This window comes from Numida meleagris, chromosome 2, assembly GCF_002078875.1.
Source record: "Numida meleagris isolate 19003 breed g44 Domestic line chromosome 2, NumMel1.0, whole genome shotgun sequence".
NCBI lineage: Eukaryota > Metazoa > Chordata > Aves > Galliformes > Numididae > Numida > Numida meleagris.
This window is the reverse complement of record NC_034410.1, coordinates 16,984,233-17,008,630: the sequence shown is the minus strand read 5'-3', so window position 1 is coordinate 17,008,630 and position 24,398 is coordinate 16,984,233. Positions and strand designations below refer to the sequence as shown.

At 37.7% G+C, this 24,398-nt stretch overlaps 1 protein-coding gene across 10 annotated transcripts in view; it reads left to right on the top strand.

Moving 5' to 3' along the window:
- ARMC3 (armadillo repeat containing 3) overlaps positions 1 to 24,398 on the top strand; it is a 72,946-nt gene that overhangs the window by 1,264 nt on the left and 47,284 nt on the right. Inside the window, exons 2-10 of one of the 10 annotated variants that reach the window (XM_021387270.1) lie at positions 6,790 to 6,838; positions 11,146 to 11,199; positions 11,889 to 11,969; positions 16,694 to 16,811; positions 19,362 to 19,487; positions 20,894 to 20,962; positions 21,284 to 21,459; positions 22,751 to 22,945; positions 23,743 to 23,926. In XM_021387270.1, the coding sequence (XP_021242945.1) occupies positions 11,946 to 11,969; positions 16,694 to 16,811; positions 19,362 to 19,487; positions 20,894 to 20,962; positions 21,284 to 21,459; positions 22,751 to 22,945; positions 23,743 to 23,926 (892 nt within the window). In that variant the 5' untranslated portion in view covers positions 6,790 to 6,838; positions 11,146 to 11,199; positions 11,889 to 11,945. Of the gene's footprint in view, positions 1 to 6,789; positions 6,839 to 11,145; positions 11,200 to 11,888; positions 11,970 to 14,825; positions 15,074 to 16,098; positions 16,250 to 16,693; positions 16,812 to 19,361; positions 19,488 to 20,893; positions 20,963 to 21,283; positions 21,460 to 22,750; positions 22,946 to 23,742; positions 23,927 to 24,398 lie in introns of those variants that run through there. The other 9 variants (XM_021387272.1, XM_021387271.1, XM_021387269.1 and 6 more) reach the window with 9 other exon arrangements.

Genomic DNA, 24,398 nt, shown 5'->3' with positions numbered 1-24,398 from the left:
ATGGTAAGAGTGGTGTGGCACTGGCACAGGTTGCCCAGAGAGGTGGTGGAGGAGACACCCAAGGTCAGGCTGGACGGGGCTCTGAGCACCCTGTTCATGCAGGTGTCCCTGTTCGTGCAGGGGAGTTGGGCCAGGTGGCCTTTAAGGGTCCCTTCCAACTCAATGATTCTCTGAAAAAACTTGCAAGGATGATGTGGGTAATAAAGAACTGGGTGTTTTGGAGGACATTAGAAGAGCTCTTTAACCTGACCAAATGAAGGCTGAATAGAGTTATATTTGTTATCTTTAAATATATTTTGTTTGTACTGCATTTATATAATACAGTATGTAGTATGAGAAGAATATAGGTAATATATGATATGTAGTAAAAATATTTAGGACTATATAGGATGTATAGAATATAGTAAATATATACTGTTATAGTATAAATATTTAGTAATCTACTAAAATATTTTGTAATGCACCAGGAAAGAAAGAAATTGACAAAAGCTCGAACACAACACAGATGTGGGTAAACTATACTAAAAATAAAAAAAGAAATCTCTACTTGTCTGAACAATAACTTGTGCAGCAGCTTTTCAGTGAGATGAGTGGGAACAGAATGTCCAGTTTTTTTAAGGTATAGCATTGGAGTTATCTGGCGGGATTAATGGGATGTGGTACATATGACAGGCAAGATTGAATCTAATCATTTAGATTGCCACTTTCAGCTCTGTAATGTCCCTGTGAAACTGGTAGATGGAGACATTCATTTTAAGACATGTGCATTGGTACAGCTGCTTAAAATCTTGAGTGTATTTAATTTTCACTTATTTTTGAGATGTATTTCTTCCTAAGGCAGACCTCTTTGACTTCTATATGAAGAGTGTCCAGCTATTATTGTTCAGAAAATGGTAACTCTCTCTCTCTTTCTCTCTTTTTTTTTTTTTAGATTAAGTCAATTTTTCTTAGACAGTTTCTCAGGGGATGAGGGATTTCACTGAGTCTCAGTGAGACATTTAAAATCACATACATAATTTCTAAAAATCTCCTTCATCTGAGTTGTCGCAGCCTGGATTCTCCAAGGATAGACCCTGGGTTTGATGTTACTTTTTGTTCATTATAATTTGGAAATGAGCAATAACATGGAGAAATCAAAATTTTCTACTGAGATAAAATAGTTTCTGTTAATTAAGACTTAAGGTGATTGCTAGAAACTTCTGAGAGCTATTCTGCAGTTAGGTGAACTGGTAACACTACAACAGATGAAATTAGTTGTTGATACATGTAACGTAATTTACACAGGCAGGAGTATATGGAGCAACACACTCTTCAGTAGTGAATCTGAATTAACTATAATCTGTTTAGGAAATGACCTGTTTACCATATGTGGATAGCTTCGTGAAAATCTTCGCTGAAGAAATTGCGTAATAATTAATCCTCAAAAAGGCATAATGTCACTGTAATAAATCAGTAGTGTTCTAGAATTGATTGTGGTATTCCAGGTTAGGTTAATCATATCTGAGAAAGATTTAACAGTCACAGAGGGGCTCTGGGATAAGAAACATATATGTCTGGAAAAGCTATATGGAAAAAATAATTAAGACAGCTTAGAAAGGTGATAAATCAGAATGTACAGGGAACTATAAAAGAAAGTAGAGGGGATCAAGTCAGGGCATCTTTTAACTAAATTTGTACTACAAGAACATGGGAATGTTGTATTGAATTGGGTAACATATTTAAACTACATATTTTTTAAATCTAAGGAGTAGTTGCTTACGAAGTACATTTGACAATTGGACTTGTGCCACAGTGTGCCATAGAATGGAGAATAAAGGGTTTAAATATTTATGTGGACAGTAAAAATAGCTACTACTGTTAGAAAGAACATAACAACTTGTGTTCTAAACCTTTTTACTTCGGGGAAATAAAAACCCGTAACAGATGGAGGAAAACTGACTTTTGGGATTGATTGCATGCATTTATCAGGTGTATTTGGCTTTTATCACTGGAATTAGTATACTGATGTGCCATGGAAAACTTCTTATCCAGTGTATTTTGTTCCGAGTCCTGTCAGTTGCTTTGTGATTTGTAAAGAATGCTGTCATGTTTGTTAATTCCTGTTACTTCATTTTATGCACGTTCATGCACTGTCTCTGACACTGTACAAATTGATAATACATTGTGCCTCTTTAGCTTAGAATCACAACAGGAGGGAAATACTCTTTATTGCACTTCTTACCAGATGCCAAGTAGTTAAGCTTCAGAAAACAGCAAGTGTGGTTCTTGGGCATCACTAAAAAAGGCAGTACTATTCGTTAGAGACTGATGAGCCTGGTATCTCTCTTCAGTTCTTTTTCTTTCCTCTGGCTGAGAGGAATAGGATAAATAAGGAGATGTGACAGTACTTGCAGAAGTGCAAAACTAGAAGTTCTGTTCTACCTCCTAAAGGGAGGTGTTAAGGCTTCTATGATTTGGAGAAAAAGCAAGCGGTGACAACAGAAATTGGGGAAAAAGTCAGGGGAGATCTCATCAGTGTCTGTAAGTACCTGAAGGGAGGGTGCAAACAAGTCATATTCAGGCTCATTTCAGTGGTGCCCAATGCCAGAACAAGAGGCAGTGGACACAAACTGGAATAGAAGGTGTTCTGTTTGAATGTCAGGAAGCACTTCTGTGCTGTGTGGGTGGCAGAGCACTGGCGCAGGCTGCCCATAGAGGCTGTGGGTTCTCCTCCTTGGAGATCTTCAGGAGCTGGCTGGGCACAAGCCTGGGCACCCTTCTCTGGGTGGCACTGCTCCAGCTGGGGTTGGGCCGGATGGATCCAGAGGGCCCTGCCAACCTTGGCCATGCTGTGATTCTATGGTCGTGCTCAGGCAGTAGTAATGCAGCTTCAGACTTTCTGAGAGCATGAGTCTGTCAAATCCTGAAGTGGATCATGTAATAAGTAACTAATTAGAAACTATTCTTAAATCCTTCTTTGCTCTGCTTTTCCATAGGAGTAGTTGCTCTCAGGAGGGACATTTTGACAAAAGAAATTAGTTCCACAGCTGTCTATGTCTTGAACTTTTTCTTGTACGTCTCATATCTTCCTAGCATTTGGTGTGTGTAGGCTCTTAGGTTGCTGTGTCAGTTATTTAAGGTTTATAGAAGGCAGAAGATGCAAATGGAACATGTAATGTTTTGAAAATGCTTTGTTTGACTTAAAAAACATAAAATAATACGACCTCTATGTGTGTGCAGCAGGACTCTGACAATGTCAATATGAACCCTGTACTGTAAAGGAAGTGTTCATAGGATTGCAGTATTTTGACCAGTACAACCACCATAAGACTTTTCTCCTATTTTGAGGTGTAATCTATGCTATAAAATAAATCTTTTGTTAATTACTTTACCTTTTTTATTGATACTAATCAACTATCCTTTATCTGATAATTAAAAAAACCCAAAACCTTCTGTGCATGCTCACTGGTGAACAAGTGTTAATCCAATGAAGCAGTCATCTGTAGTTAAAAGCAGCAATGCTTAATGTCTTGGAAGCCTGATTTATTTCTTTGTCTTGGTATAGTGACTAGAAATAGGTGGCTACCTTAAATTTGTGGTGTAGGAAGCAATTCACGCTAGCAGGGAAGTTCCTAGAGTACGACAATGAAAGGAAGTAAGCACAGGAATAATGGTCATCATTATCCGAAGATCTGGTACTTAAAATCTGCTCTACTGGGCAGGCTTCTGCAAGAAGTGTTACGAAAAATGAAGTAACTTTTCCTTATTTTACTTGAAGTGGCAGAGATGTCAGGTCATCATACCACAGCCAGAAGGTTAGAGGGTTCCACTTTTGAACGAAAAAGTCCACATTTATGAGCTTCCTTTGAATCATTTTCCACTTATGGTTAAAATGTTCTGGTCACAAAGACATGACCAGAGACTGTTCCTTCGGCCACATTTAGTAAGACAAGGTAGCTGTGTTATGTCATGTGCCTAGTTCTGCTAGTGCTCAGTCTACTGTGATACCATCAACCAGACCTAGCCTGGCATGTGGATTCATGTGGAGGAACGGTGGAATATTTATCTCACTCATTCTAGTTGTCACCAGTGTAAATGTCAATATATGAACTGATCACTCTAGGCTCCATTTTTGGTCAGAGGAAAAAATGGTCATTTTTAAAGGTGTGATTCACCTGACCAATTTTAGACACCTACTTTAGGATGATCTGCCTTAACACTTGTTGGATGTACTGGGTAGATCTCCATCCATTATAAAGGAGAGTGACTAACTTAAGTACTGATGCCTAATTTAATTCTGGTCCTGCAGAAAAGCTGGAGGCCCTTCTGAAATTTGGAGTGAAATGGGGCAGAGGGAGAGTTTTGGGGACTGTCATTTTGGAAAGAAGATGTAGTTAGACCTAATGTCTGCCGTGCTGTCTGGGAGACAGCATCGGATTGTGTCACTGCACTGAGGCTGGGTGGGAGCAAAGTAGAACAGGCTCGTTTATCTAGCACTGAAATCAGCACGTTCCAGGTGGAGGACAGGAAGTAGCACTGAATGATTGCTCCATAGACTGCTCAGCTTTGCACTGGCTACATCTGTTTAGTCAAAGTTCTTTATTACCTCTAGCTCTATATTATTTAAACAATCAACCCTTTCATCTCAAGACATATGTGGAAAAACTACACTTCTGGTAACTTAAAGAACATAAAGTACAGAATATTACTCAAATAAGAATATTATTTATTTTGTCATAAAGATTTAATTACATTCAATTAGTTGTGAATAGCTCTAGTTTTTAAAACATTTTCAGGTAATATAGACCCAACATTTAATTACATTAAAAATATAAAACCCACTAAAAATTTTGTCTAAATTAAAAATCCTTAGAGTAATAAACTGAGTCAACAATATGCGTTCTATACGCAGTTATAGATAGAAGTTGACTTATGGACCAGTTACCTTTAAATATGTGTGTGCACTGACTCTCTGAGATAATGAAAATTCAATACAGAAGATGCATTTCTAACATTCAGTATATCCAAGAATTCTGCATGCATCATAGCAGTCATTCTCTGACTAAAGGCAGAATACAGAGAGCTATGGGGATCAAGCACAACAACAGCTGTTGGCAGAGTGCATTGAAATCCAGTACACTAACTGCAGTAAAGAAATAGACTGAAGGGCATAATCCATGGTAAGGTAATTACCCTGTTCCCTAGGCTTGTTGCTGCATGTGATATTTCTTTTTCAATATTACCAGGGAATCGAATGTTTCTGAACATGGGGAGCAGCACTCAAGTTCCTTGAAAATATTCTTGGAAGTTGAATGCACTTATATAGCATGAAGAAATACTTACTGCTAAAAGCTTTAGTTATTCACAGTGTTAGAATATGTATAATAGTTTGAATCTGTGAACGTTAGTTGCACACTGTCTCTTATATGTTAATTGGTCCCTAGCCAAAACAGCAGTTTTGAAACACTGAATTCTTCTATGTCTGTGTGTTCATCATACTTGTGCATGTATATGTGCACAAGGGCAAAGTAGATTGGAACTGAAAAATCTTTGGTTGTATGAGTCTTCTTCTCAAAGCTACAGTTAGTGACCTGCCTATGAAGTTTTAAACTTTAGATCCATTTTTAGGATGTGCTTATCAGCTGGATTCACTACTGCTGTGCTGTAGTTTATTTGTGAGGCCAATAGAGCACTAGTACCTGAAAAAGTTGAGAGGATTCAGGAAGAACTCCAGAGTTTTAGTGATCACGATAAACAATAGCCCTGACTTTTGTAATCAGCCAATCTACAGATCTTATTGCACTGGATAATAATCTCTTGTAACATTGCAGGAAGCTGTCAGACTAGGCCTGGCTAAGGGTGATGGTGTGCTTTCCCCTTGAGAACTACCAAGGAGTTTTTAAAGGATATTAAGAGCACGCATTTTGCTTTTACACAGTGTTAAAACAAACCTAAGTTTGGCATAACTTGGGCTATGTTCTCTGCATCGTTAGTGCTAGTGGGTCATGTTGTACTTTACTTTTTGCCTGTAGCTTAACTGGAAGGCTCTCAGATGAAGTTTTGCAAGCCACGTGAAATTAGGTCCACATGGGGTTATTACATCCATATGCTTCAGAAGCTGCTATTAGATGCAGCTGAGAAGGTCTTCCAGGTTCACTTGCACATGCGCTAATGCAAAAAAAGCAGAAGACAGGAGTTGGACCTACTGTAATTAAAATATATATATATTTTAAATCAGTGAAAATCATACAGTGCAATACTGTTTCTTCATGCCTGCAGACCTGATTTTTGTCTTCTGTAAAATATGGGCAGAGAATTTGAATTGAATTTGAAATCCATTTTCAAGGTAGAACTCATTTGTACATTCTGCAGCTGTACAGATTGTTTACCAACATGTAATGTATAGGTAAACATGGGGAAATAGCCTGTTCTTGTATGATTTATAGATGCAGTCAAAACTGACTTACGGAAGTGCATATCTTGTTTATTTCTACCATGTAACAGCTTGAGCCTGTGATGTCTTGCATCTTTCCTTTTAGCTAGGTGTTTTTCTGATAAATACATTTCACCAAATGTGTTCAAGTGTTAGAAAGTTTGGTGTGTTGCACAAATGAAATGTTACTGTTTAAAGGAATATCTTTCTGTACAGAAATTACAATGTCAGTGCATTCTTCCAATGGATTAGATGGATCAAATGAGTGTGAAAGTCAGTTTTACACATTTTCCTAAAGCACCGGTGAACTGATTTGAGAAACAGAAGGGAGTTTGTTTGTATGTTTTTATTTTTCATTTTTTTGTTTTTGTTTTTAGAATGGGTAAAAAAGTGAAGAAGGAAGTAGAGCCTCCACCCAAGGATGTGGTAAGTTTATAAACTACAGAGTGCTATAAAATAAACATTGCACAATTATAGGCTCAGCTCTACCATCCTTACGTAGTTCCTTACTCTCCTAGCTTGCCCACATTATTCTAAAAATGTCTTTTAAAGATAATTCTGTTTCTGCTTTTTTTGGACAGCGTACAAACCAGACTGACTGGGCATGTGTAGTTCTTTGTGAAGATTGTTGTCTTTGGCAGGCTTTGCAAGCAGTAACGTATGAAACAATCCAGACTTCTTTTTATTTGAGGAGCAGCATTAGCTTTCCATTTGTAAAAATCAAAAGGAGAAGGTGGGAGAGACCTGAAATCTGCTGCTCTGTTGAACTGCGGAAACATTCCTGAGGACGAAAGAGTTAAAAGCCTAGATAAATCTGCAGGTTTTTTTACTGAATACAAGGGTTTTACAGATATTTTGAATATATATAGTATATATTCCGGATCTCTTGCAAAGATATATGGTCTCTAGGAGTAGTTCAAGATTTTTTTATATCATTTAAAAGTGCCACAGCAAGAAGTACTAGAGCTGAAGCCAAAAATGGAATAATGATGGTATACAGTTTTTTTTTTTCCCAAAAAAAAGCGGAGATTAAAGATCTCACACGAGCTAATGCACAATTTTTGAGGGTTTCTCTGTTGCAAGGTACAGAGAGACCCCCAAAAAGGTAGAAACTTAAAGTACAGAAGTTTTATAAGTCTTGCTGGTTTATTCAGAAAGAAGTAGAAGAAATAAGTCTGAAACACTGAACAAACAAAATACAAATTCAGCACCAGATTTTGAATTAGTTAATGAAGAATTGGTTCCTTGGCTGCTCTCAGAAAAAGCACAGAATTAAAGGCAAAGCTCAGTACACATGGTTTTGTTTTGTTTGTTTGTTTTTAAACAAAAAAAGGTTTTATGTCTGAGAGTAATGGAACTGCAAGAGCTTTTTCAAACATCCTAGCAAAGCTGATCAGCAAAAAACACATCATGGTGTCAAGGCTAGTTAAGCATAAATAATTTTGACTAAGACATTAAAAGTAGCCATTATGGTTGAATTCAGATATCCAAAGCTGTGATGTCACTGGGGTTTAGCAATTGTCTGATCTTACACGACTATTCTGTGGAAAGATTAATATTACAAATGTAATTTATAAGCTCCAATCAATTCCAAATCCTTATGAGTGGAGACTTGAGTTAAAACTTGAACATGAGGGGATAAATTGACCTAACCCTTACCCAAAAAACCAAGGAGATGGAAAGAGGATGCATGTGGATAAGACTAATTAAAACAGACCTGAATAATTAAAACTAAAAATATTTGCAGTCTAATAAAAAAATTGAAAGGCAAAATAATGGATGTAGGGCCTACAGATATACTACCCCCTCAAAAGTAGTAAAGAGAGACTTTCAATAATTATCTAGGAGATCAATAGAAGCAAGACCATAGTTCCTATATTCAGAATATAGGAACTATATATTCACCATTTAGAGTTTCTGGAGAAAAGTATGGTACAGCCTTCTGCCTACTACAGTAAACTGTGAATAATGTTAGGAAAGATATTAAACAACTGATAAAAAAGGCTAATAAAACCTTTAAAAAGGAAAGCATTAGAAGGAGTGAACTCCAGATGGCATCTGTGGTTTTTGGCTTAGACACTTACCCTTATTGTATTTCTTCTAGCAGTGGTATCGGGAAAAAACAACTGAATGTTACATAGCAAAACAGTATAAAATATGAATATAGATCCTTGATTAGTTTTTACTATCAGTCAAGAAAATCTTCTAGTTATGACAATATTGTTGACACCAATCATGTCAAATCAAATTTCAAACCTTTAAATTTCACCTGGATATTTCAGATGGCAGGAAATGAGATGTGGACAAAATACCTGATATATTAGCTATTATCTTCTGATTGATAAGCTGCTTATGAAAATGTCAAGCCCAAGAAAAGAAACCTTGAGAAAACGTGGACAGGTTTATATGAGAGAGCGTTGTGGAATTCTCTGAGAAGATGTGATACTGCAGATGATAACTAATTTTTATAGATTTCTAGGAATAGATAGAAAATACATCTCTTACCTTAGCCACCACTTAGATGTTTCAGAGAGTACTCCTGAGAGTCCTGTTTTCTCCGTCTTTAGTATATTGCTTTTTACTATCTGTTCTGAGGGCTGGGCTTCTCCAAAAAGAACATTCCTTTGAGTCTCCTTCTCTATATGGATGACCTTAGACCAGATGAAATGCAGATGAAATGCACCAGTTTTGACATAGGTCAGTAAGAACTTTTCATATACAAAGGCTGCTCCAAAACTAGTGCCTCTTTTTTTATGATGTTGGCCCACAATGCCAGAGGTGGATGTTAGTTGTATGGAAGTAGAGGCTGAATCTTCCTGCCAGTATCCCATTACGTTTTGTTGCCATGTGACAGATGGCAGCAGAGGGGCAGTCTGGCAAAATGACTTCTGACATGGAAGGGTGGATGAAGTAAAGGTGTGAAATTGAATTCCTCCATGTGGAGAAAATTGCACCCATTGACATTCATCAACGCTTGCTGAACACTTAGGGAGACCAAAGAGTGGATGTGAGCACAGTGTGTTGGTAGATGCTGTGTTTCAGCAGTGGTGACAGTGACATGAAAGACAAGCCATGTTCTGGACAACCATGCAGATTTTTACGGGCACAGCATGCAGACTCTTGTTTATTGCTAGCAAAAATGCATAGCTAATAATGGTGACTGTGTTGAAAAATTCTGTTTTGTAGCGGAAAATTTTCTCAATCAAGTAGTGTTATTGTGCTCTTTCTATCTGTTGTAATTTCCATGGAAATAAATTGGAAGCATTAGTTTCAGAGCAACCTATGTAGATGGTATCTTAAGTTTGTTCTAAACAATACTGTTATTTGTTCATCAGTTAGGGCACTTGCATTAAAGGGAAGCCTAAGGTTACCACTAGATAAAATACTGAGTTTTTATCCCTAAGAGAAAGATGTAGCTATTTGGGTACTTTTGAAAATAGCTTCACTCATGACATTGACGTTAGAAACAGAAGTATGGAGGAACAGAAGTGGTCTGTCAACTCTGGCCAGAAACACCTTTTGAGGAATCAATACCTAAATATTAATTTGATTTGACTTTAGTGAGGCTTTCAACACTGTCTTTCATAACATCCCCATAGACAAACTGATGAAGCATGGACAAGATAAACAGACGGTGATGTGAATTAAAAATTGACTGAGCTGCTGAACTCAAAGGGTTGTGATCAGCAACATGAAGCCCAGCTGGAGGCCAGTCACTACTGTTGTGCCCCAGAGGTTAACCTCTTTATTAGTGACTTGAGTGACAGAACAGAGTGCATTTGCGGCAAGTTTACAGGCAATATGAAGTTGCAAGGAGTGGCTGATACACCGCTTGGTTGTGCTGCCATTCAAAGGGACCTCAAGAGACTAGAGAAATAGAGAAAATGAGAATTTCAGTAAGTTCATTAAAGGGAGGTGCAAGGTCTTACACTTAGGAAGGTAGTAACCAGTACAGACTGAGTGATGACCAGCTGCAAAGCAGCTTTGCAGAAAAGCACTTGGTGGACAATAAGTTGACCACGCACTGGCAATGTGCACTTGTGGCAAAGAAGGCCAATGACATTGTAGGGTGCACTAGACAGCATTGCTGTGGCAGCTTGAGGGAGGTGACTGTTATCCTTCACTCAACTTTGATGAGATCAAATCCGGAGTGCCATGTCCAGTTCTGGGTTCATCTGGTACAAGAGTTACATGGACTCACTGGAACAAATCTGGCAAAGGGCCACAAAGATGCTGAAGGGCTTGAAGTGTTTGTCATCTGCGAAGAGGCTGAGAGCTAGAACTGTTCAGTCTCGAGAGAAGGCTCTGAGGGGTCTTGCCAACATGTATAAACACCTGATGGAAGGGAGTAAAAACTCAGAGCCAGACTCTTCTCAGTGGAGCCTACTAAAAGGATGAGAGGCAATAGGTACAAACTGAAACTCAGGACATTCTGTTTAAAGATAAGAAAAAGACCATCTCTATTACTAATGGATGATGGAACACCATTTATGAGAAGTGGTTTATGGAGTCTTCATCCTTGGAGATATTCAAAACTGGACTGTGCCTACTCCTGAGCTCTGGCTGAGCCTGCTTTGTGTACAGCCAGCTGGATGGTCTCCAGAAGTGCTTTCTAGTGACAACTGTTTTATGATTCACTGGAATATCTTGGTTTTATATTGTTAGTATGAGATCAGACTGACAGAAGTGAAAGAGTATGACCAGGTAAATACTCTTTTTTTTTTTTTTTCTAGGTAAAGGATAAAGGATTGAAGATTATCAAGGATTCTAGTAATTGCTTATAAAAGGTGCAGGAATAAAGCAGACCTATAGTCATTTAGTTCAAAAAGAGCTTTTAAAGAATATTTTAGAAAAATAGCATGATTAAACGGTAGAATAAAAGGAGATAGACACATCTTTCAAAAGGTGGGATCAGTCCAAACGTGATTATAATAGGAAGGTAGAGTAGTAGTGAATCTAAAACCTATACAAATGCATAGAGGTAAGACCATTTGACTATGCTTATATGCCAACCTGCAATTAAAGCCTAGGAGTTACCAATGAAATGTAGTTTATGCAATTAACTGTGAACATGAGAGGCAAAGAAAATGGAGCAACATAGTAGTATTTTTATTATTAGATCAATGTAAATAAATGAGATTTAAAACTCTTATTTCATATTTCATTTCTTATTAACCTTTATCTGAGATCAATCTTTGAGTTTATGTTTCCCTGAAAGAAAAATATCCTTTAGTAAAAATTAAAGTTTCATACTATCACTAAGTGTTTGGCTAGACTCAGCCCTGCTGTTGCCAATGAAGTTTCTTCAGGGTTGGACTTAACTTTGCCTCTTTATATATCACTTTTCATTCAGAGCCTGGTGTAATTAAAATGTCTGCAATTGCCTGGGACAGCTATTAGGAATCCATTTTGAATTGTAATGGAGAAAATGTGTATTGTAACTTATTCTTTTATTATTTATATTTTTACTTTATAGAAGAATGTATTATTAATGGAGCCCTACAACCAATAGAGGTAGAGAACATCTTCGTCAATGTGTGGAAAAAGGGCATACAAGGTGTGGCAAGAATTCTGCTCCACTGCAGGCTGTTTTATGAATACCCTTCTCATAGCTTCAGCCCATGAACTGCTGTACCAGAGGTGTACGCTTGTGGAACAGCTTCAAGGGAATGGAAAATTGTAGCTAGGAAAAAAAAAATCCTCTTGCTAGAGTAAAAAACTGCCCCAAGAAGCTGATATTCTGCACATATGTAAGAATTATTGACAATATATCTTCATTGATAATAGAGAAGTAATACGTATTCAGCCAAGCTGAACAGATATGAATTTAGCATCAAAGAGGTATGACCTATTTGGTTTCTTTTAGCTGTTTTTTTAAATTACAAGCAGAACTTTCTTTTAATAATAATATGTTTAACTATGTCCATGTCAGCTGCAGTTTGCAGGTAGAGCTTACCCACATTGATAAAGCAGTAAGAGTTTAGACATAGTCCTAATGTTCTCTACTAATGAAAAATTTAGTTGCAAAAATTCAGTCTAGACGTGTGCACTCAATTTTCCTCCTCTAGTACTGGAGAGGTAGCATATGTTCATCTGGGTTTAGTTAATGACTTCCACAACTTGTCCCATACCTCCAGCTTGTCACAACAAGCATGAAGTTGGACAGATCTGCAGGTTTTCAAGACCTGCCTGAAGCTAGGGAGAGCAGTTAAGTGCATTAGCCAGGTAACCTTTTTACTTTTAGGGAAACATGGATCTTCATAGAATCATAGAATCCGTAGAGTTGAAAGGGACCTTTAAAGGTCCCATCTAGTCTAACTCCCCTGCGATGTGAACAAGGACATCCACAGCTAGATCGGGTGCTCAGAGCCTGGTTCAGCCTGGCCTTCAGTGTCTCCAGGGATGGGGCTTCCACCACTGCTCTGGGCAACCTGTTCCAGTGCCTCACCACCCTCACTGTAAAAGACTTTTACCTTAGATCTAACCTAAATCTACCTTTTTGAAGCTTGAAACCATTTTCTCTTGTCCTATCACCACAGACCCTGCTAAAGAGTCTGTCCCCATCATAGAATCATAGAATTGCTCAGGTTGGAAAGGACCTTCAAGATCATCAAGTCCAACCGCAACCTAACCATACTACCCTAACTCTAACAACCCACCACTAAATCACATCCCTGAGCATCACATCCAAATGGTTTTTAAACACATTCAGGGATGGTGACTCAACCACCTCCCTGGGGAGCCTGTTCCAGTGCTTAACAACCCTTTCAGTAAAGAAGATTTTCCTGATATCCAACCTAAACCTCCCCAGGCACAACCTGAGGCCATTTCCCCTTGTCCTGTCACCAGTGAGAAGAGACCAACCCCGCTCTCACTGCAATCACTTTCCAGGTATTTGAAGAGAGTAATAAGGTCTCCCCTCAGTCTCCTCTTCCCCAGACTAAACAGCCCCAGTTCCTTTAGTCACTCCTCATAGGGCATATTCTCCAAGCCCTTCACCAGCCTTATTGCCCTTCTTTGGACCTGCTCCAGGACCTCCATGTCCTTTCTGTACTGAGGCACCCAAAACTGAGCACAGTACTCAAGGTGGGGCCTCGTCAATGCCAAGTACAGGGGCAGGATGACTTCCCAAGTCCTGCTCACCACCCCATTCCTGATACAAGCCAGGATGCCATTGGCCTTCTTGGCCAGCTGGGTACACTGCTGGCTCATATTCAGCCAACTGTCCATCAGCACACCAAGGTCCCTTTCCGTCAGGCAGCTTTCCAGACACTCCTCCCCAGGCCTGTAGCTTCTTTCCTGTAGCTCCCCTTTAGATACCAAAAGGCCGCTATCAGGTCACCTCGCAGCCTTTTCTTCTCTAGGCTGAACAGCTCCAGTACATTCAGTCTGTCCTTGCAGGGGAGGTGTTCCATCCCTTGGAACATTTTTGTGGCCCTTCTCTGGACATACTCCAACAGTTCTGTGTCTCTCCAGTACTGAGGACTCCACATCTGCAGTACTCCAGGTGAGGCCTCACCAGTGCAGAGTAGAGGGGCAGGATCACCTCCCTTGCCTTGCTAGCCGCGCTTCTTTTGATGCAGCCCAGGATATGGTTGGCTTTCTGGGTTGTGAGAGCACATTGCTGGCTCATGTGCCAGTTTGCCACCAGTACCCCCAAGTCCTTTTTGGCTGGGCTGTGCTCAATCCTTTCATCTCCTAGCTTGTACTGGTAGTGGGAGTTGCCTTGACCCAGATGCAAGACCTTGCACTTAACTTTGTTGAACCTCATGAGGTTCTCCTGGGCGCACTGCTCAGCCTGTCTTAAGTCCTTCTGGATGGCATCCCATCCCTCAGGCATGTCGACCTGAGCCCACAGCTTGGTGTCATCTGAAAACTTGCTGAGGGTGCACTCAACCCTACTGCTGATGTCACCAATGAAGATTTAACGAGTATCAGTCCCAGCATTGACCCCTGGGAGACACCACTCATCACTGATCTCTATCCAGACGTGGAGCCATTGACCGCCACTCTCTGGACTTGATCCTGCAGCCAGTTCTTCATCCATCAAACATTCCATCCATCAAATCCATCTTTCCAGTTTGGGGAGAAGGATGTTGTGGGGTACCGTGTCAAAGGCCTTACTGAAGTCCAAGTAGATGACATCAGTGGCTCTTTTCTTGTCCACTGATGCACTGACACCATCATAGAAGGCAACTAGATTGGTCAAGCAGGATTTTCCCTTGGTGAAGCCATGCTGATTATTCTGTTATCACCTCCCTGTCTTCCATGTGCCTTAGAATAGCTTCCAGGAGGATCTGCTCCGTGATCTTTCCTGGCATAGAGGTGAGACTGACAGGTCAGTAGTTCCTGGGGTCATCCTTTCTACCCTTCTTAAAAATGGATGTCATGTTGCCTTTTTTCCAGTCACCAAGGACTTCACCCAACTGCCGTGACTTTTAAAATATCACTGAGAGTGGCTTGGCAACCACATCAGCCAATTCTCTTAGGACTCTGGGATGCATCTCATCAGGACCCATAGACTTGTGGATGTTCAGGTTCCTCAGATGGTCACAAACCTTATCTTTGCTCCCAGCGGGAGGGATGATGCTTCTCCATTGCCCTCCTTCTGAACTGATAATTTGAGGGCTGTGTGATGAGCAGTTATCAGAGAAGACCAAGGTAAAAAAGTTGTTGAGTACCTCAGCCTTCTTGTCTGTTGTTACCAGCCTGCCTGTGTCACTCACTAGGTGGGGTACACCCTCTTGGACTTTCCTTTTCTGGTTAAGGTACCAGTAAAAGCCTTTCTTGTTCTTCTTGGCACCCCTTGCCAAGTTTAGTTCAAGTTGGGCCTTGGCTTTCCTGACTACATTCCTACACAGCCTAGCAGCCTCCCTATACTCTTCCCACAGTGCCTGTCCCTGTTTCCACTGCCTGTGCATTTTCTTCTTGCTCTCCAGTTTGACCATCAGGTCCTCATTCAGCCATGCCGGTCTCTTGCCTTCCTTTCCTGACTTTCTACGTGTGGGGATGGAGAGCTTAATCTTGCAGACTTCATCTGTGTGATGTGTGATCACAGAAGATGATGAAATCATTTAGGTTTAAGAACCTAACAAAGATATGGATTTAGAACTCTGGATATTAGTCTCAGATTTTGCTTTATTTTTGAAAAAATCTGGGTGAGGGGGAAAAAAAACGGACTTCCTGTTTCTTCATTTTCCTTCCAGCAAACTCATAACTTTATTTTTCAAGTTTTGCTCCAAATAACTTCCTTGATATACAGGTTAGTTGTCAATATATCCATACCTTTGATATTCAGCAACATGTACCTCTGTTGTAGCTGGTAGAGTGTTTTAAAATGAAGTATAACAAATAATAGGCATTTAAACATATACACAATATACATTGTAATAGTATATTGCTATCCTAAATGATTAATCTGCTGTGTTTTAAAGATAGGTAGATTGATATTGAGAGGTTCTGCATGACTCCAGTATCTAGTAGCTGCTATATGTAAAACAGATGCTATATAGGTCTAAAGAATGTAGGAGAGTTTTTGCATATAGAAACTATATTTTAAATCCAAATAATCTTAAAAATTTTTAATCGGTATTTCTTGGTGTTTTTTTTTTTTTGTCTTGAGTCTTACTAAAGAGTAAAAGGCTTTTTCAGAAGAGCTCCCCTTCTTAAGTGATGCTAGTCCCAAAGAATATTGAGAGGGTGAAAACAGCTGAATTTGTTGGAAGATTTTTTTCTGTGTGAGAGAAATCAGAACTGGAAATGAATGCTTTGTATCATTTCTGTTGCAAAGTTAATCAGGGATTATCATGGAAGTACTTCAGCATGTACAAGATTGTGGTAAGCAAGTGTTCAACAAGTGAAATGAGTTGATGAAGGCGCTGGAAGGGTGATTTTAATTTTTTTTTTATGACTCTCACTAAGTAGTAGTGCCACAGAGTAACCAACTACTTCTTCCCATATTTGATTTGAAAGCTATAGGATGCTATTTTAGGTGTAACAAAATTACGTAGTCTGTTGCCTTCAAAACTTCCTAGGTGTTTCGGGAAACTGTCAGTGTTCTCCCAAAATCTTCATAAAAGATGAAATCGTGGTTGCATTAAGTCAATTAGTCTCTCTTTGAGATTTTTCAAAAAATCTCAAATTGTTACTGAAAGTTAGAATTCTCCAAGTAAATAGGTGTAGATCTCAAACTTATTTTTTTAATGAAGTGTGGCAGCACACAGTAAGGCTCAGTAGAAATTCAAGCTATTCTTCCTTTTTTTTTTTTTTTTTTCCTTCTAGTTTGAGCCTTTACTGATTGAAAGCAAAGCAGCAGCAACAGTTGTACTAATGCTTGATTCTCCTGAAGAGGAAGTTTTGGCCAAAGCATGTGATGCTATATATAAATTTGCATCAAAAGGTTAGTCTTTGTTGTAGTAAGCTTTCCTTTGCCTTTCTTATGTTTTGCCAACAGTTCAGAATTCTTTAGTTTCCTAGCACTAAAATCTTCAACTTCTGTCAAAGTTTTGTGTTGATTTGTTTTGTTTTTCCCCTCAGAAATATCTGTCACACCTGTATTTGCAGTTAAAAAGAATTCCTGTGGTTTGTATGGAAATTTTTAACATTTTATTGTGGAAATTTATATTCTTGGAGAAGTAATTATTTCAAAGTTCTTGTATCTCATTGAGATGTGTACTCTGAATTAAAATTACTTTTTAGCCTATTTCTGTTACATTTGCATAAGTGCCATTGTGAGTACTGTGACAAATGATTTACTGGAGATCTCTCAGCTTCCTTTACCAAGTTTATTTCTGTATATATCTTCAGGATTGCAAATCTTCTGGTGGTCCTTGTATTATAAGTAAGCATCATGTTCTGGTGCTCCATAGACAACTGTGTAAGGAAGGCTCAAAATGATGTAGCGCATACTGTCCTAACTTTCCTACTGGTTCATCATTTCTTAAGCTTCCTACTCATGCCATGCCAGGCACTCAAATTGAAATACACTGGTAGAATTGTTATTGTAATTCATCTTTTTAATGTATTAATTTCCATTTAATTTGTTTTCTTAAGATTGTTCTATGCTGATTATTGTATGGATGGCAGTTATCAACACAGTTGAAGTTATCAGAGAAAAATGAAGGTTTTGATGGTTGGATAGAGTTTTTGAAGGTGTTTGTGTTCAGCTTACAATGGTAAACTTGGCTAAGGATGTGCTACCAAATTTTGAATATGTAATGAGAGAATTTGAAATGGAGGGAAATAGCTATGAACTGCATACCATAAACTCTTGCTGGCTTTCTTCCTACTATCCACAGTAACACAGAAAGGATAGGCAGCTTCTCCCATAGTTCATTATAAAATGAATTATAAAAGGTGGTGTGGGAACTGAGAAGAGAAGTTGATTTTGGATTTTGTTTCTTGTTTTTTTGAATTCACTTTTGTGTGTGCACTTTTTTCTTTTTTCCTTTTCTTTGAGTGAGCAGGGAACAGAAGACTGTAATCATACGAAACACTTCTGTTGGTAGAAATCTCAGGTGGAAATTAGTGACACAAATCATGGCAGTTGCTTCAGGAAAGTAAATTTGGAAGGCAAAAAAACCAGGGAACTAAAATGAGGTTCACGACATCATAGTTCACCTGTACTTCACCAAATAGAAAGTTATCCATTATACTGCTATGGTAGTCACTAGTAAATGTGTGGGTGTCCAATAGACAGAAGCATCCTTTGCTTTAATAATATGAATTAATCCTAGAGAACTGTTCCTATGCATTGAATTAGAAGTCCGAAGTGTGTGATGATGTCAAAGACTATCCATTACACACATTAAGAAGATATAGTTTAATTTGAATAGTCAACTTTAGTACTGGAACCTCTGGCTTCTGAATACTTTTTCTTTCTTTAATGTTTCTTAAAGTAATTGTTTTTATCACTTCTATGTTAAATATCCAGATTGAGATGAATTCTGTTGTAACTGGTGTAGCTTTTGAAAAACATCCAAAAAGAGATTAAACACATTAATGATCCTTGATAATGCGATGATGAAAAGCCAACCTATATCCTTCTCCACCACTTGTCCTGGTAGGAACAGGCTCTTCCTTACTTCTCTCCAGAGATGTATGGGATCATCTTTTCCCCTGGTGATCTGTTGTGTAAACATATGTTATTCATCCAGTTATCATGCCAGTGAAGCACCTAACTTTCAGGGCAGTAATTTTGGATTATCTGTAAATTCATTTGACAGCAAGTGTCACCAAAACTAGTAAAAATAGCCTCTGCTGCTAAGTAACAGTAAGGGCAGTCTGCTCTGCAAGGCAAGGGAAAGCAGAAGTCAGTGACAGCAGAGCAGGCAAGGGACCATGACCTCTGGAATGGGCGCAGTCCCGCACTACATGAGCACAGTGAGCAGAACAGGTCCCACAGTTGTAACCAGTCAGTCAATAGTCCAGCGGTCACCGAGCAGTCCATAGTGATGAGGCAGGTTTGAGGTCAAGCCAAGAAGTCAAATCTGCAGTCAGGGTCTGGATCAGTGGATACATGGCCAGGTGAAATGAAGAACAAGGGCTCAACTTAGATGCAGCTCCTGAGAGAAGTAGAGAGTTGCTGTGTAAGTCTTTTTCCAGAAGGGGAGTAAGTCGTGATACGTGTTTTCCAACTTTTTACAGTAACATCAAGACCTATAAATTTTTTTTTTTCTCTTGGAGACTGAGATTCTGTTTTAATGTTATGATCCAGGAAGGAGATCAGAGTGACATCAGATCCATGAACTACATTTTTAAGGAGTGTGTTTGATATATTTTGTTTGATATTCTTTAAGTAACTTTTTGAAGGTATTATTGACATATATTGACAAATTTATGTTCTATCTATTGTATTTTTGGTCACTGGAATACTGTTATACTTTGTTACATTAGAACTGTGAGCTTGTTGCATTTTTTTTACAGAACTTTTAATCTAATTACTCTTCAGGTGATGAAAACAAAGTGACACTTCTTGGTCTTGGAGCAGTGGAACGTCTGTATAAACTCATCTCGCATGAAGATCCAGTTGTACGCAGAAATGCCATGATGGTATTTGGCATCATGGCTTCTAATCGTAAGAGTCTCTGTTTCTCAGTATTTTTCAATGTGTATGGTTGTCAAAGCAACAGGTGGCCTGTGTGAAAAAAAATTCTATATTAGTAACTCAAAAGAACTGGTTTTGCTGGAGAGCTCCACTGATTTTGGAAAAAAATTTAAAAGATAAGTGAATTTTCCCCCAGTCATTATTATTGCTTTGGCAGGGCAGAACTGAAAGAATTTTACTACTGGAATTCTGTGTATCTGAGAATGCCTGACTACATATGATGCCTTATGATCCAATGTGGATGTGACACATTCGGAACTTTTACAAAAGTTGGAAATGAGAGATAAAGTACTATTTATCATGCACAGAAAATGCTGTGTTTTCTGAAGGCATTGGTATAGCTACAACAATAAGAGAGAAAATGTGTTAGATTTATAGCAGCTAACTCAGGTATCAATAGCAAAGAAAGTTCTGAGCTATGAAGCACTGATACGCATACTTACCCAGCTTCTTTGGCAGGACAGTGCTGCTGTTGGTATCTGTTACCTGTATCTGAGCTACTGAAATGGAACTATCTCGAACATCTCTCAGAAACATTTCAGTTATGGCAAACTTGTGTATCTAGTATAGCAGTACCACTATTGGATGAGTTAACCACAATATAATGTTACATTGGACCTTTTGCTCTTTACCTTACTTTCAACTCTGCACTAGCATACAGTTATTTCTTTTGTATGTTTGTATGTTTCTTCTGTATGGCTGAAGATTTTTCATTTACAGTTGCACCTTTGTTGTTGTTGTTCTTCATAAGAGCACTCATCTCATACTACTTTCCATGCTGTAATGTTTTGTTAATAATGCCACAACCTTCCAAGATCACATAAAGTTTGTTTCAAGGAATATTTTTTGATTGTTCTATCTAGTGGTTGTTATTTTGCCATTTACAAGGAAAATTCTTCTCAAAGTCTTCATTGTGATTTTAATAAGACCAGCTTAATTAGTATTTCCAATTTGCAAAGTGGGCCCTGATAGCAGAAAAATAGGTAGTAATGGCTTGAAAACTAAATAAAGGAAGGGCTGTTTTTAGTTTTATTACTGTAAGCAAAAATATTTTATCTATTCAAGTATGACTTCTTTGACAACTAAAACTATGTAATATGTAGCAAGAACCTGCTAGATGCAAGTATTTTCAGTGTGAAGTATTGAGGAACTTTTTATATATGAAATAACGAAGAATATTATCTGGTACTTTAAAATCTCCTGTGCATTTTCTGGGCCGATTTTCTTTGTATAACTTTAGTTCTGTGTCAGTCCCAATCAGGTCTTTTTTGTCACTCATGGAGTAACCATAAGTACATTTCCCTTGGAGCAGAATCTGTTTCTTTACTTAGTCCAGCTTGCCAGATGAAAGACCTCACATATTTATTTCGTTATAGATGATGTCAAGAAGTTACTGAGGGAACTGGATGTCACAAGTTCACTTTTATCACACCTGGTACCGGAAGGTAACTTACAGTATTCCTTGTGCAAAAATACTCTCAAAAATCTTTTGCTATTGCTATTTGACCAAGCAGTTTAATAAAATCTCTTATAATTTGCCATAATACATTTTAAATAGATGATCACTTTTATAGACAGAGCTCAGTTATTCACTGAATAATGTTTTATGCTGTACAGATGGAGCAACGTGTTTATGGAGAATTTAGGTGCAATTAACAGCTAACGTTTATTTATTTTTTACAATATCTTAAACCAGCAGATTTGTGAGGATATACTGTGCTGAATAAACTTGATTGAAATATATATATATTTTTTTTTTCTTGCAGAAGATGTGGTCATTCATGAATTTGCTACTCTGTGTCTGGCACATATGGCTGTTGAATATACTGCTAAAGTACAAATATTTGAGCAAGGTGGATTAGAACCACTTATCAATCTACTAGGTAGTCCTGACCCTGATGTTACGAAGAATTCAGTTGAATGTATTTATCTCCTGGTACAGGTAAAGCTTATTGATTTAGAAAAAAATAAAAATTACAGAGGCAGATAAGCACTTTCCTGTGGGGTCAATAATTTAAAAATATTTGGTTTCTTTACTCTCCAGCACTTGTCAATGTATTTGAAAACATTAGTTGTCACATTAACTGTGAATATAGCTGATTTGACTATACTTCTTTTCAGCTTAATGCAATTACCCATGCTGTACAGCAATGTGAGATCAGAATCAGATTCAGATGTGTTTTCCATTAAATATGTATTTGTTTTCTTATTTGGAAAATATTAGTCTTGGTAACGAGAATTATAACCAGTCTAACCAAAAGGCTGGAATAATTCTAGAACTATGTTAGTAATTGCATTATGCCTTGTTTTGGCCAGTAAGTCCATAGTTACGATTTTGAACGTCTTTCTAATGATAGGTGGATGCTGTCAACAGCTACTTTCCGTACTAGAGGAATAGATTTGTTATTGGCTACTTTCACACTCAGCACTAATGTCATCCATATGCTGCTTAGCAAAAGAATGGTGCATTTGTATTGTCAGTTCTCTTCCAAGGCTTAAGCGAATCAATTCAATAATGGATTCCGTTTATAACTCTATCTCTTTTGGGGCATCAGAGCATGTCTATTCAGAATCACATTTTACTCTTTCTCCTTTTTTACTATCTCGCTGTCTTTGTTGCAGGGTATATCTGGATAACTGCACCTGGTGCTTGCTTATATTGATAAGGATAATTGCATGCTGCACATGTGCAACGAGCTATTTAAAAGCAAATTGTAATTTATTTATATTTTTCTATTTTAATATAATCTACTACTGTCTTTTTATTAAGCAGCATATATACTGTTTAAATTTGAAAATTTTAATCATTGTTTTATAGTTATTGAAACAAAAGATGCAACCAGGCAACCACAGTGTAGTGGGAAAACTGTTTTTCCTTCCACTGAGATAAATAAAAATGATGAATCTAAATTTTAAAAACTTTCTTAAAAAAAATGTGTCTGTTGAGATAAACATGGCAAAACCAAGAGTAAACAGGCTTCTTATGCTAGAGCTAGATATTGTAGTGTATACCTTAATAGCACAAAAAATTTGGGTATTAATGTAATGGGGGGAGATTGATTGTACTAAATTGGATTCTTGGACAAAAAGAAATCTTTAGAACTGCAAGTTCTTAAGTATTGACTCCTTTTTGTATGTTTGAAATTAGATTTTTGGTGTTCTTTCTGTAAACTCGGGAATTGTACTACTATATTCTCAATTGCTGACATTCCTTGTTGAATATTTTACTGTAGGATTTTGAAAGCCGTGCTGCTGTTTGTGAACTGAATGTAATTCCACCCTTGCTGGATCTACTGAAATCTGAATACCCAGTTATTCAGTTGCTAGCCCTTAAAACCTTGGAAGTAATTAGCAAAGACAGAGAAATGAGGATAATACTGGGAGAAAATCAAGGATTTGATTGTCTTCTGAAGATACTGGAAACCAATGTATAGTTTACTTGCTTTACAAGTTTTTTGCTTCTGCTGCTAATGTTTGTATGACTAATGAGAAATATTGTTCATGTTATGGAAGAAAGATAACAGAAGAAATAGCTCCTTACTTGGAGCTGGCTATGCTAAAAACAAAATAAGCAACGATATGTAGCTTTCTAGAAAAAGCAAAGGGATTCAAAAAAAGTTTGCGTTTGTTTTATTGCCTTATTTGTGATACTCTTTTGCGTTTGCTGTCCTTTCTGAAATTGTTGTAAATATCAGACAAATTCGCCATATTCTTTTTCATATTATGTTTTCTCCATAATCTTTATTAGATGCTGAGCTCTAGTGCTGGTTTGCAGTTTGAATACTGATGTTGTTTTCTGAGTTTCCTTTGATATCCATGCCTTAAAATATAATTTCCTTCCTTGGAAATGTCATTGTTTATGTTATTATGACACTTGCTGTAGTGCTTCTTGACTTCAGATGTCACCAAGGGAAATATAATGCATAGAGAAATTTGTGAAGTTTTTGAAATTCTAAGATGACAGGTCCTTTCTGAATACTTGCCTAACCTATTTAGATATAAATGAGAAATGTTTTTGTTTTTTTTTCACAGTTGTTAGTAAGTTGAATCCTAAAGCACATCAAAGAAAGTATATATACAAAAGATATAAAAATGAAAAGATGTGTTTTGTACTATAAGTAAATTGTCCAAGAGAAAGTTACGACAATTATCCTCCAAAGTTAAAAGCCAAAGATATTTTAATTGTGGTTTGAAGGTTATTTGTCTGGGTTTTTTTCCTCACTAGGAATTCAGTGATCTACATGCAGAAGCTCTTGCTGTGCTGGCAAATTGTCTTGAAGATGTGCATACTATGCAACTGATTCAGCAGACAGGAGGCCTTAAAAAGCTACTTTCATTTGTTGGAGTCTCTGCTGTTCCTGATATTCAGAAGAATGCAGCAAAGGCAATTGCCAAAGCAGCTTATGATTGTATGTGACTTTAAAAAAATCTATGTATCTGAATTTGGTTATGAAATAAATTTTCATCCAGAATGAGGTTATCTTATCTGGTTGAGGACAAGAACGAATTTAAGTGAAGAATCTTGGCAATCTGAGCAGCAGTTGGATAATTTAAAAATTAATTTATTTTAAGATTAACTTATTTTTAAATGTAATATATTCTTGCAAAATACTGTCCTCTGCTGACCTCTGAAAATATGACCTTCATCTTTCATTTAGTGATGCCAGATAACTTATATCTTAAACCACCTCTACTGACGTAATTTCTCATTGATATCAATTAAGACTTAGTTGTAAGCATAGTTCCTTCTGCATGAAACTGCTCATCTAAATGTCATGCGGTTGGATATTAGGATATCAGGATATTGGATATTAGGAAAAAATTCTTCTCAGAAAGAGTGGAAATGCATTGGAACAGGTTGTCCAGGAAAATGATGGAGTC